This window comes from Seriola dumerili, unplaced genomic scaffold (assembly GCF_002260705.1).
Source record: "Seriola dumerili isolate Sdu_G_001 unplaced genomic scaffold, Sdu_1.0 BDQW01000273.1, whole genome shotgun sequence".
Taxonomy (NCBI): domain Eukaryota; kingdom Metazoa; phylum Chordata; class Actinopteri; order Carangiformes; family Carangidae; genus Seriola; species Seriola dumerili.
In genome coordinates this window covers 8064-20984 of record NW_019174528.1, presented here as the reverse complement: position 1 = coordinate 20984, position 12921 = coordinate 8064, and the positions used below count along the sequence as shown (strand labels likewise).

Sequence of the window (12921 nt, the reverse complement as noted above, 5' to 3'; positions counted from 1 at the left end):
TCGCTTTCCGGTGATTTAGATGAGAAGATTTATAAAACTCTCACTCTCTTTGTCCTTTTTACTCTTTAAATTTTTGCACAGATTGAGGCAGAGACTGTTATCAATGAGATAACATTACAAACATGTTTTGTTGTTTCTTGTATAAAACGACAGGGGGACCCCTGGCTTCCCTCGGCCTAAGGGAGAAGACACCTCTGTTAGATGCTGATCATAAGTTTCCAAAACAGGTTCTGATTTCATGAAAATCTTAAGGACTCTGCAATAACAGATTTTTGTCCACTTAGGGTCAATGGAAACCAATTGTGATATGGTTGATATGGTGCACTAGTTAGCAAAGAGTTGCTTATTTAAACAACCAGCAGTAACAGATCAACATTATTATTCATTTGGAGTTGTGTTTCTGGCCTATACTCCCTCCCTTTTAGCTCTGCTTGTGTCCCCACTATCTCCTGAGGGAATCATCGGACTCACTATCTGCTCCACTACGTTCAACAGCTAGTCACTAACTGTTTCTGTCTGCTGTTTGGTGATGAGCAGGTAGACGACACTGGGTCTTTACAGCTGCCTGCAACCTAAATAGTAAATTTGTGAGTCGCTGATAAACAGAGAGCTGAACTCATAATGCTGAGTGGAGCTGCAGATTCACCCCTTTTATGTTGTAACATTGACTTTACATCATTTGATAAATTGTTATTATGAAAATATCTATTATGTTAATCAGTCAATGTTGTCATCTAACAAGCAAACTTCCCAGCATGTGGAACTATTGCTTTAAAACAAGAACATTGCTGTAGCCGCTGCTCTAACAATACAAGGTCTGATAGAGCCAGTTACTGATGTGTCCATTTGTCTCTGGGTTAAACTCCAACCCTGCCTCATGCCCAGTCAGTCACATTGCTCACATAGAGAGTCACACTCCACCCCTGTGCTGCCCTCCAGCAGTTGGCACAGTGGTGTCATCTCAAGCTGTCAGCTGTTACTGTGGCTGCCACTGACTGGACCAGCAGCTGTTGGAACTGCAGCAACACTTACTGCTATATCATCTCCAGATCAGAGCATCAGGAAACTAGGGTGAGGAGAAAACATATGGCTTTTCCCTCACATCTCCAGTTTGGATAAATACTGAATATGATTGATCCTCCATATCTCAGTCTTATATCTCACTGGCCTCAAAAACATCGAAATAGAGACTAAATGATTGCAAACGCTTTCTTTTAATCTTTCTTTCTCAGTAAATACTGATCTAAAAAAATGACAGATACATGAATCCATGTACATTTATAACATAGAGACACATACCTTGCACATAAGGATAATCAGTTTATGCATGTGAAGAATTTACAGTTTCTGCAGTTTCCTTTGAAAGCTTCATGCAGGAATCCAGACTCTGGAGTCGTTGTAAAAGAAGGACTGCTTTGACAAAATCTGTGGATTATAGAAACCTGAGAAGAGAAAGAGAAAGTCCAGCTACTGTTACATTATACAATCTCCTTCAACCAGACAGACTACAGTCAGAGGCAAACGGATAACCTGAGCTACTGCCACTAAAAATCGTGTTCTTATCTCTATCTAACTTATATAGTACGACAGCTTCCACATTGAGGGGAGTTCTCTGCTCTCTTGCTTCAGACAATAAGAGATGGAGATGCATGTTCAATGAGTGAGAGCTTGGTCTCTTGTTTAAATCATAAAAGTCAGGGGCATTCCTTGTTTAAATGTGTCACAGCTTTGTGTAAAGGGAGAATTTACCTTTTCAGCTCCAGGCCAAAAAAATACTTCTGTTAATCCGCCTCTTAATTAATATCACTTACTGGCTTCAAACATGGATGAATTGCACATTTTCTTTTCCAGGGTAACTACAGAAATATCAACATTTAGAAATATCTGATGTGAAAAGTTGTATCCAAGATTTGTGATAGCTCGTTCACAGGAGGAATTCAGGTTAGAAAAATCCTGTAACAATATGCATCAAAATTCTAAGGGTGCTAAATATAATGCGTCATTAGATTTCAACTAATCTGTGAAATCTGTGGTGAAACCGATATCAAATATGGTCTTAGAACAAAACCATCATAACTACTAAATAACATAGGTGAGAGTACAATAACAAACCCTTACTCAAAGTATCTTAATTCAGCACTAACCTTTCAGACTTTTCAGGTGTCCTTGGTCAAAATCTAGAATGTAAATTATGTACAAGAGCATAACATTTTCCCCGCCTCTTCCTGACTGAAGTTATACACAACCAAACTTGATTTGTTATGTTTTTCTTGGCTAGCCATTACCCATTAACAACTGCTCATAGTGACCAGGACTATTGATATGTAGATAAATAGTGACATGAAACCAATGTAATTAAAGTAAAAATAATCCTAAAATGATTCCAGGAAGTTCATTTATGATGAAATGTTGTTATGAAATTTTTTTGTGCACCTACTTTCCTTACACTGCCTCATTTACATTCGCTTAAGTCAGCAGTTTCCAACAATTCCCCATTCTCAGGTCCCACTGCTCCAGTTTGGATGCAAATTTATTCTAATCCCAAATTATTTATGTCAAGATTTTCAAATTATCTTGTGACTACAACTGGTGTGTGATCACTGCAGAAGTCAGCATCAGAGTTTATTCTACAACTGTGTGTGAAATAATGAGTCTAGTAAGAAACCTCTTCTCTTTGATTTTGTACATTGTGTTTCATTGAGCATCACATCACCTGTATTTGTGTACTAATTCACAGATTTATAAAAGCATTAATGTTTTATGTAGTAGATTTGTTTTTTAAGCATTACCTGGACCTGGCTTCATATCAGCCCCTGAGTATTCGGGTAGTCTTTTGGTTCTGGATGCAAATGCAGCAGTGAGCATAGGATGCTTGGATGCGCCATCATAATTCCCTATATCATACTGGCCGGGACCTGGCATAGGTGGATCCTTAGGAGCAATCAGAGGAGGCGCTGATATTGCCAAATAACAACCCCTCCTTGAAACACAGTTAACAGAATTTACATTTTTAGACAATCAAGAAGAAATAACAGAGTAACTCAAACCCAAAGCCATAAATATTATTTATTTACTCACGGTAGGATGGCCTTCTTCACCAGTGCGGGGACCTGATGGGGACTGTAGGCTCCTGGGCCCGGCATGTGGTTGTCCACTAGAGCAGGGATTCTCTGAGTTTTAGATTTGAAGGGGGACAAAACTGCCTTGGAGCTGTGCTGGATTAAATGGTTGTTCACCTCATATTGGCCTATAACAAATTTATGATGTAATATTAAAAATTTAAGAACTTAAAGTAAAAAAAATAAAAAAGGTGTAAAATTAGATTATTTGTGAACACAGTGAGGTAATTACATGGTGATGGCACATTGTTGTTTGTGTAAAATGAGTCACGTCCAATTTTTGAGAGGAAAGCTGATGTACCAACCACTGAGGAGATTCTTGCTCTACTACCACAACTGACCTGAACACAGAGAAGCAGCAAAAAGCTGTACATTAACCACAGCATACACAGTCACAGAAGCTAGTCCTTAAAAGCAACATGCACCATACACATACATACATCATATTGATTTGGCGCTGGAGTTTTATGCTTCGGAGCATCTAGCTGCACAGCCACAGGCAGCCTGAACACCCTGGACACCCCAATGTTGAAATCATACTTGTTTATAAACGAGCTCTGGATGTTGTAAACGTTTGGTCCTGGGACGGCTCTCTGTGGGTTTCTGTAACCCCGGGCAACCTATTGATATGATGATATGACATGACATAGAAAATAAATAGAATTTAAAACCAAAAAAATGACCTCAAGCGCAAAATGTAAAGTAACACTAAATTAATTCCCAATTTAATTACAACATTCACCACTTTTATTTCCCTGATTGATATTTCTACCTTCCCATCATGTAAATTTTGCTTAATATCTTTTGACAAAAAAATGATTCCTCACAATATTCTACAACATACAGTATTGCTGATCTCAGAATTTCTATGACCTTGTCCCTGCTCAGCATTCCCCTGAAATCAGTGCCAATGAGCAGGACACCTTCTGACCTTGGATGCAACAAAGCCTGTGGTGCCTTTCTTTGAGAAGGAAGGACTTGTAACTTCAGCACTGGGAATACAGCCATAGCTGCCCGGTCCTGGGTTGTCATTCTGAAACAAATACACATCACTATGTCTATGTTTAGCCTTTTAATTGCTTATTAACGGCTGATGTAAGATGAGTTAAATGTCCTACCAGACAGAGTTGTGAGGGGAATCTCTTCGCTTGAGATGAAAACCCCTTCTTTTCTTGATTTGTTATCACCACTCTTTGATATTTCTTCGGTATGGAGGATGAAGCCTGAATCTTATCTGCTAAAAGATCAAAAGAAACATTTTGTCGGATTATATTTTCAGCTCAAAATGAAATTAAGTTTTGTTTACACTCACTTTTATCAGATCCTCTGTACATGTTGCTCATGGTTCATTGGATAAGCCTAGAAAGTTTATGGTGAAATTTGTAAATCAGAAGCCATTAAAAACGCTCACAGGTCGTGTTGCCATGGCAACGTGAAAACAGTGTATGATTCGACGAAGAGTTGCCAGGTTTGACATTAACGTGAGCTACTTTAATAACGAACCCATCAAAATCATAGTCATAACTCAATCAAATCTGAACACACAGACACGATATACATATGTTCAGATTCAGCGTGACTTACGGTATCATTGCCGCTGATGTCCAAATCAGAAAAGACACGTTCCCGCAGAACTAGCTTGTAAATCAACTGATTTTTAAGTTTTCCGATGTTTCACAGGACTCATGTCACAGTTGCCAATACATGCAATGGTACAAAGCAAACCGGATCTGCTAACAGCTCATTCGGTGCGCTTAATTGTGCATAATGTAAACGAACATACACTTAAATAAAGGGATCAGGGGTTGTAGCCAACAGCAACTAACTCACAATCCATGGCGGCATTATGCTGTACATTTAAACATACACGTGAAGTCTTTTAACGTGTAATGTAGCATTATCTGAAAGGCCGTGGACAAAAAACCCTCTCCTGAACGAAAATTAAAAACCGGACCACTTTATGACGACTGTAGGCTCGGATACTTTTTGTCAAACAAACCTGGCAACAGTGCTTCGACCCGCCGTCCTGGAGCTGCCCTTCAGCGGCATCTGTCGGTAAACCGGAGTCAATCGGGCGCTCTTTACAAACCAACCCGCCGTTGTTTTGTAGCTAGATAACCTCGATCCATCATGGCGATGCATGCAAAGGCGACTCCACCGCAGATCCCGGACACCCGCCGGGAGCTCGCTGAGCTGGTTAAGAGGAAACAAGAACTTGCTGTAAGTTAAAGTTACCGCAGTTTTCCCAGAGATGAAAGCGACATTAAGCATTTTATCATTTACAGGCAACTATAACTTAAACGTCTACCTCGTAGATTGCACGCTGCTAGCCGAGGCCTTGCTAAGAGCTAAGCTAACGATGTTAACATTAGCAAATATGTTGGTCGGTTTCTCTACTATTCACTCTGGTGGGGCTAGCTTTTCAGAAATATTTTAATTTGTAATCATTGGCTTGTTAGAAACCGCTGCAACGTACTTAGACTAATATGTCAGCTGGTTAGTAAGCTCAGCTACATGCTAACCACCGCCCGGTTTGGCAGAGTTCTCGCGTTGTTTTGGCTCTTCCGGTGTGTCTATATCCATGGTTCGTTTGGAAAGCATCACAAGGAAAATATTTGTTGACATAGAAACTATTCACCGGCTAAGCAAAACAAATCAACTCTGAGTCTGTCAATCATGCTTACACCTCAGTCAGGCCATCTCTGTACATTACCTACTTTTCACGAAAGTGTGGCTACAACTCCGTATTTCAGCAAGTTACTATTTTTTATTTACTATATATTTATTTACTATATTTTACTCAACATATACACACACACCAAGCATTTTATTAAAACACCTGTTTATTAGTTTATAGTTTTATAAGTTATCTATTCGGCTAATCATGTGGCAGCAGTGCAATGCATAACACCCTGCAGATACAGGTCAGGGGGTTCAGATAATCTTTATATCAAACACCAGAAATGGGGAAATTTTGATCTCAGTGACCATGGCTTGATTGTTGGTGCCAGACGGGCTGGTTTGTGTATTTCTGAAACTGCTGATCTTGTGGGATTTTCACATACAATAGTCTGTAGAGTTGCATGATACAACTAATATGACGCAAACCTGTGACATCACTTTAAGTTCAATTTTGGGTTCTTCAATATTTCAGGAGACGCTGGTGAACCTGGAAAGACAAATATATGCATTTGAAGGCAGCTACCTAGAAGACACCCAGATGTATGGCAATATCATCAGGGGATGGGACCGGTACCTCACCAACCAAAAGTAAGCATCAGATTTCAAACTCCTGGGCTCTCTACATGTCTGTGTAAATGTATGGAGAAGAAAACTAATAAGGGGAAATGTTTAAGACTTAGAAGGTATGGGAGATTAGTGGATTTTGCATGTGATCAATTCAGTATATTCAAATACAAGATGATTATCCTTGTGGTGGAAACTAGTTATTTAGCTACTTTCCTCGCTTTGTTGTAAGCTAAAACACAACTTGGAGCCATTTTCTAATCAAATATAGTTTACATTTTATTTTGTGTTTCCTACAGGAACTCTAATAGTAAGACTGATAGAAGGAATAGGAAATTCAAGGAAGCAGAACGTTTATTTAGCAAGTCATCTGTCACATCAGTTGCAGTAAGTCCTTCTTTCTGTACTAATTCACACAAAATTTAACTGATCATATGTAACAAAAACACTGATAATCCAAATGTATTCTCTTGATAGGCAGTGTGTGCTCTTGGAGGGATTCCGGATCACATGAATGAAAAGCGTGAGTTGTTTTTGTCATTTTTTCAAACAGCGATGGAAACGTTTCTCCTCCACAGACCATAGTCACATGGTGGCCATTTTCCTCTGATGTCACGCTCAGAGTTGGAAGCTCAAATTCTGTCACTGAAAGGATAATATGTTTCTTTTTTGTACCAGGTTGTGACTCATAAACGTCAGCAATCAGATAAATGGTCATTTCAGCACTTCCCGATTGATCGCAAATGAACAAATGATGGATACTCTTTATGACAGCTTGTTTTTACGCCTTTGCCCTGTCAGTTGTGGAACTGCTGTCCTCAACCATCACTGAAATCAATACTTAACTCTCTTTGATGTCACCTGCTTCCTGTCTCTACTGTTTAATATAACTTTGACTCATGAAACTGTCAGAAACAAGTAGAATAACACTCATTCATTTCACAACAAAAACAATTAAAGGTGAAGTTAGTGATGCTCCACTGTCATATCACTGATGCAGGTTGATCATGAAACTATATAACGTTAGTTAATGTTTAACGTTTGCACAAGCCGGTGAACTGATTTTTCACCTGACAACTTATTAACACTAAAACTTAATTTATGTTGATTGCAAACTTCATGTTTTCTCGCATAACATCAGCTTACAGTGCTCCAGTGTGGGCTGCTCTTACCTTCAATATCGTGATGTAAGATTTAATCCAGTTGCTGTTTCCTTTTTTGAATCCTTTTGTGGATCCTCGCAAATTCATCTGCCCATTTATCAATTTGGTTGAATGAAAGGGAAGTTAATAAGTTTTTCAACAATTTCTCCATTCTCCCACTGGATATACTTACAGATATTAAAATGGCTTAAAGAGGCTTCCCACCCTCAGCGTGACGTCAGAGGAAAATGGCCGCCATGTGAATATGGTCAATAGTCTTTCTGCCCTAGTTTCTGACCGTGAGTTTTTGCACATCAGGTGAGGCAGGCAGCGGCACAGAGAGCGACACCTCTCCAGATCTCCAGAACCAAGAAAATGAGCCCAGCCAGGAGGACACAGAAGATGTGGACTCAACGCTGCAGGACTTAAAGCCTCAGAAGGCAGCCTCCTCTTCCTCCTCAGGCAGCCATCACGCCAGCCACAAAAAGAGAAAGAACAAAAACAGACACAGGTACAAAATCAACATACAAGACTTTGTGTTTCAGCAGGCTCTTTAATCTAACCGTTAGTGATAGTAGATACTGCTCTCTGATTCACATTTACACACTTTGTTATTTAGTCATTTGTTTGTTGAAAACTGACTCATACAAACTTGACAGTTTTAGTTGAGCAGTTAAGATAAATGAAATGAATTTTGAATACAACACCTAGTTATGCGTAATGATCAGGCAGCTGCAGCTAATCAGGCAGGGTTGATCCCGGGCTCCTCCTGTCCACATGTCATTGTGTTGAATCTCTTTATAAATGTAATCTATTTCTATATAAATGAACTTTTCTTCATCCTGCCATCACAGCAATAGCGACCTTGCCTGAAGCCTTTATCATACTTTGTAAAAACCCTAAAAGAAACTCACTGTGTTTGTTGTCAAGAAATGTTTGTCCTGAAGAAATCTAGCTAGTCATTTCAGAGTTTCTCTAACCTGATTACTCACTTCAGGTTCCTTGGATGCACGACCTTTTAGGAAATCGGACAATATCCCAGATAGTTAAAGCAGTGGTTCCCGATCTTTTTGGCATGTGACCCCCGAAAATAAGCGATGTCTACTTGTGACCCTTCATCACAGTTTAAGGGCTTAATATAAACATTATTGTTCTCCAGTTTTATCAAAGAGTGATTTTTAATTCTGAGGCTGTTCCATTTGAAGGATTTATACAGTCCCTTAGAGGTCAACGTGTTAAGTATTTTACAAGAAAAAGAAAATATAATTTTTTTTCCTGCTGTGTTTTTCCAAAAATACTAAATGCTCAGGTCCTTAAAATTCCCTCATGATACTAGTGGTAAATGGAGAAGATAGTCCTCATCGCTTTTCTCTTGTTAAAGTGAAAGGAATATAAGATGGTGTGAACATTTAAAAGTGTGGTCCTTAAATATAATATAACTCCAAATTGTTCAGACATTAAATATTGTCTAATTTTTGGGCCAGTGTGGTATGTGTTTCTTTCTCATGCCTGTAACTGTCTCGGGAACCTCTCACATTTTGGGGGATTCTAACACCAGGATTGGGAAACACTGAGTTATGAGCAAGTACACACACTGATTGTTTATTATAAGAGTCAGTGCGGATAGATATTGTGAAAAATGTATTCAAAAACTGACTGGTTTGCTATTTAGAATAGTTGATAATACCAGTATAACACAAAGAAGATTAATAAGTTACTTTGCAGTGAATTAATGTCAGTGTGTTTCCCACCTAATTAAGGTTTTCCTGACTCCAGCTTCACTGTTTTTAACCACATATTAACACAGCAGGTGCTCCACCTAACACACAGTGACAGTGGTGTTCTCACTCGGTAGAGTCGGGACTGCAGTATTATGTAGACATAGGGCTTTAGCCCCAGGTTGGTGAACTAACAGCTGCTGCTCTCTTCCTTCCCCTAATGCTGCCCCCCTCAGCCCTTCTGCCATGTTTGATTATGACTTTGAGTAAGTCTGACTTTTACTTCCTGCTCCTGTGGTGTTTACATCCTGTCTGCTGTAAACTCCCATCCTCAACTTTACCACTGTTTTTTCCTGCTCTGCCTGTTCATGTATAGTTTGAGTTTAAGCTTGCTAGTTATTCAGTCATACTGCATGTCCAACACTTCATTCTTTATATTGAATGCATACCAGCATCAAGCACTCTGAACTCCGTTAGATTTTCTTGCTTGTTAATGGGGTATTTTCTTTTTTTTTTCGCCCCAGTGTTTACCCAATTCCAGCAATGAAATAAAACATTGCTGGTCTTGTCTGATGATGCGTTGGCTGTAGATTTGTGCACAAACAAGAACAAACACATGGTCATTTAGCGTTCTTGTTATGGGCTTTTTTTTAGGCTTCATGACACAGTAGTGGTATCGCTTTCCACCATAACTCCCGTCAGAAACAGGTCTCTGGTCTGGTCACATCTAATGCAGCCTTACTTTTTTTGTTGCAGGTTTGACATGAAGGTGAACAAGAAACCACGAGCTGTAAGTGGCCTTATTTATCTAACAAATACTGGGATTATAGCTGAGACTAATGATTATTATTGTACCATTTTATAATCAGACTCCCCCTATAAAGGATTTATATGTGGTTTATAATTAGTTTATTAATTTGGGTGTTAACACTTTATAAATCATAAAAAATATTTATAAACAAGTTATAGCAGTTTTTATACATTGATACAGGCTCACTGTTTGGCAAGATATATTTAATGTTTACTACTCGTCTTACTGAGTTACTACCATGTATACTTGTAAAAGGTGCCTCAAAGTGTAAAACGCATCATTTATTAATGAGTTTCTATAAGGCTCCTTTTGCCAGTTATAAATAATAGTAACTCACTAGTAAGATTAATGAGTAGTAAGCATTTACTTAGTCTTGCAAAACAGTGAGCCTTACCTTTTTAATAATCATTTATTTATTATCTGTAAAGTGTTAACAACCAAATTATAAACCTAATGATGCACCATTTATAACTCCTTTATAAGGGTAGTATTATTGTAAAGTGGTACCATTTTTATCATTATAATTCATCTGAAGATTATTTTCTCAATTAATCGTCAACAAAATGTCAGAATTGTGAAAATGTGGCATTTTCAGATTAGATCTGAAACACTTTGTAGATAGGAAAATAATCTGCAGCTGTTTTGATAATTGAATAATTGTGTTTGTCATTTTTCACAGAATTTCCTCCTCCAAGAACCTTTCTGAGCTATTTTAGACATTTCATTGACTAAATGATTGATTGACAAACTGAAAAAATAATAATCAGATAAATAAATTTAGAAAATAATTCTTGTAGCCCTATATATCTTAATTTGTCATCTCTGCCTTTACCTCAATTATTTTTCTCATTCTTCATTCCCCTGTTCTCCTGTAGGATTATTCAACTTAAAAAAGACAACTGGAAAACCTGGAGACACAAGGATACGTGTAGAGAAACACAAGTTTTCTGGACTGTGGCAAATTTGTATTTTTTTTATTTGTATTTTTTTTTCATATTTCAGCCTGTACTGTGTGCATTGCTTGAAACATTCCCCCTGCCACCTACCTTTGGTCATGGTTAAGATCTTGTCCTACCGATGAAAGTAGAAATGTTGTGGAGGAGGCGTGACTAGGCCACCTCCAGTAATACACCATCTTGTATAGTGTTTAAAAAGATTGTATTTATTATGTAGCTAATTTTGATGTTTTCCATTGTAAGAAGGTTTTGCTTTTTGTAAAGCATCACATAGTTGTATAACCCCTGAATACCCCAAATTCTTTTATTACATGTTTTGTTTTGCAAAAAAATAATAAAATACCAGTGACATTACTGTGTTTTGGTTACTGAATATGTTGAGGGTATGTGTCTGTTCCTTAGGGCAGTCCTTTGTATCACTCATCTGAATATCTCGATACATTTTGAAAAGATTATTTAAAGTTTGGAAAGTTGTTTGTGTTGTACTATTTAGTCAAGAAATGTTAATGTCCAGTCAGCATGCAGTATCCCAATGTTTCACTAGGTGGCACCAGAAGACATGGTAAGCTCTACTGAACGCAAGAATGAATGACGGAACTACTTCACATTCTCATGTTTATTCATTTGTTCAGAGTGAGTTTATATACCTGCAGTAAATATTATTTATGTGTTGGCAACATAAACTTGTAGCAGGGTTCCCGCGGGTCCTTAAAAAGTCTTAAATAAAAATCCGGGTAATTAAGGTCTTAAACCGCTTAAATTTACCATAAATTTGCTGTAGGTATTACATTTCCAGACGGTGCGTTTAATGCCGATGGGAAAGCTCAGTAGATGACCGTAAAACATAGTGCGAATTTGTTCAACTTAGTACAGATACCGTCGTAAATGAAAGATCCGCGATTAATAGCCGTTTTACGGTACGTCAGCGACAGACTGACGTCGGCCCGCGTGCAGCCAGTACGCGACACGTGGTGGTTGTCAAAAGTGCGGTCCGAAAAGCAAAGATGGGAAAGTGCAAATTCAATTACCAATGGATGGAGGGGGGTTCATTAAGGAAGTGGTTAGCCCCCGCTGAAAATAACAATAAGGCAACGTGCAAATTTTGTAAAAAGACTTTTTCCTGAGGGACCATGGGTGTCAAATGCGGCGGCAGCTCGTCACAGCGGGGCCAGGCTAATCCCTGCGTTGTTCGGAGCACGAGCTAAGGATGCAAATTCAGACGCCACCTCTCAGTCGGCTTTAAAAAGCTTCATTTTACCACCAGAGACCCAAAAGGCAGAGGTACTGTGGGTTCTCCATACTGTGATGATGAGGCATAATTCATTTAAATCCAATGAGGAAAAAGTGGCGTCTTTGCTGCCATGTTCCCCGATTCCCAGCTTGAAAAGTCAGTCACCCGTGGTGAAAATAAAACGGCGTATCTCGCCAAATATGGCATAGCTTCATTCATCAAGAAGATGATAGCATTGGTCTTGTTTTTCAAACAGTTATGTAAATGATTTTCAACATTTTGGCTTTGGATAGGCTGTTTTGAGGAGTTTGATTATTGAAGTTATTTACAATGGAGACTGTTTAAGTGTTATTTGTGCTGTTCAGTGTTATTCTGTCCTTATTTGGAAAATTATTGTTGGCTCTGTTCTGTGTCACAATGGAAGGGAAAAAAATTGAAAGAATAAAACTGTTAGCTTTGATTGTGTTTAAAATAAAATAAATTTGAGTATTTTCTACCAAAGAAATTGTTATGACATTTTTTAGTCTGATTAACACTAAGGTGTGAATCCTGGCCTCTCTGTGCCATGCATGAACACACACACACCAACCTCCCTTCCTCTGTCCCTCTCTAGATAAGAGTCATAAACTACAACCCACATTCCAATCCTGGGTAGTGACCAGCAGAACTCTCTTCACAGACACACCTCTGAAGAATAA

At 38.5% G+C, this 12921-nt stretch overlaps 2 protein-coding genes across 4 annotated transcripts; one reads left to right on the top strand and one right to left on the bottom strand.

Annotated features, from left to right (window-relative positions):
- Positions 1–1195: 1195 nt before the first annotated feature.
- On the bottom strand, positions 1196–5203 carry stpg1 (sperm tail PG-rich repeat containing 1). 2 transcript variants are annotated; one of them, XM_022757390.1, is made up of 9 exons: positions 5119–5203; positions 4432–4478; positions 4238–4356; positions 4051–4152; positions 3560–3739; positions 3352–3460; positions 3079–3247; positions 2790–2980; positions 1196–1442 (listed from the first exon to the last, which is right to left on the bottom strand). In XM_022757390.1, exons 2-9 carry the CDS (start codon positions 4460–4462, stop codon positions 1369–1371), a joined length of 975 nt encoding a protein of 324 aa, XP_022613111.1. In that variant the 5' UTR covers positions 4463–4478; positions 5119–5203; the 3' UTR covers positions 1196–1368. The 2 variants fall into 2 exon arrangements, with proteins under 2 accessions (XP_022613111.1, XP_022613112.1); XM_022757391.1 differs by lacking the exon at positions 5119–5203 and having other exon boundaries at positions 3079–3170; positions 3425–3460; positions 4432–4536.
- meaf6 (MYST/Esa1 associated factor 6) lies at positions 5144–11346 on the top strand. 2 transcript variants are annotated; one of them, XM_022757392.1, is made up of 8 exons: positions 5144–5339; positions 6274–6389; positions 6665–6752; positions 6843–6888; positions 7826–8018; positions 9462–9491; positions 9982–10015; positions 10912–11346. In XM_022757392.1, exons 1-8 carry the CDS (start codon positions 5250–5252, stop codon positions 10924–10926), a joined length of 612 nt encoding a protein of 203 aa, XP_022613113.1. In that variant the 5' UTR covers positions 5144–5249; the 3' UTR covers positions 10927–11346. The 2 variants fall into 2 exon arrangements, with proteins under 2 accessions (XP_022613113.1, XP_022613115.1); XM_022757394.1 differs by lacking the exon at positions 9462–9491.
- Positions 11347–12921: the final 1575 nt, after the last annotated feature.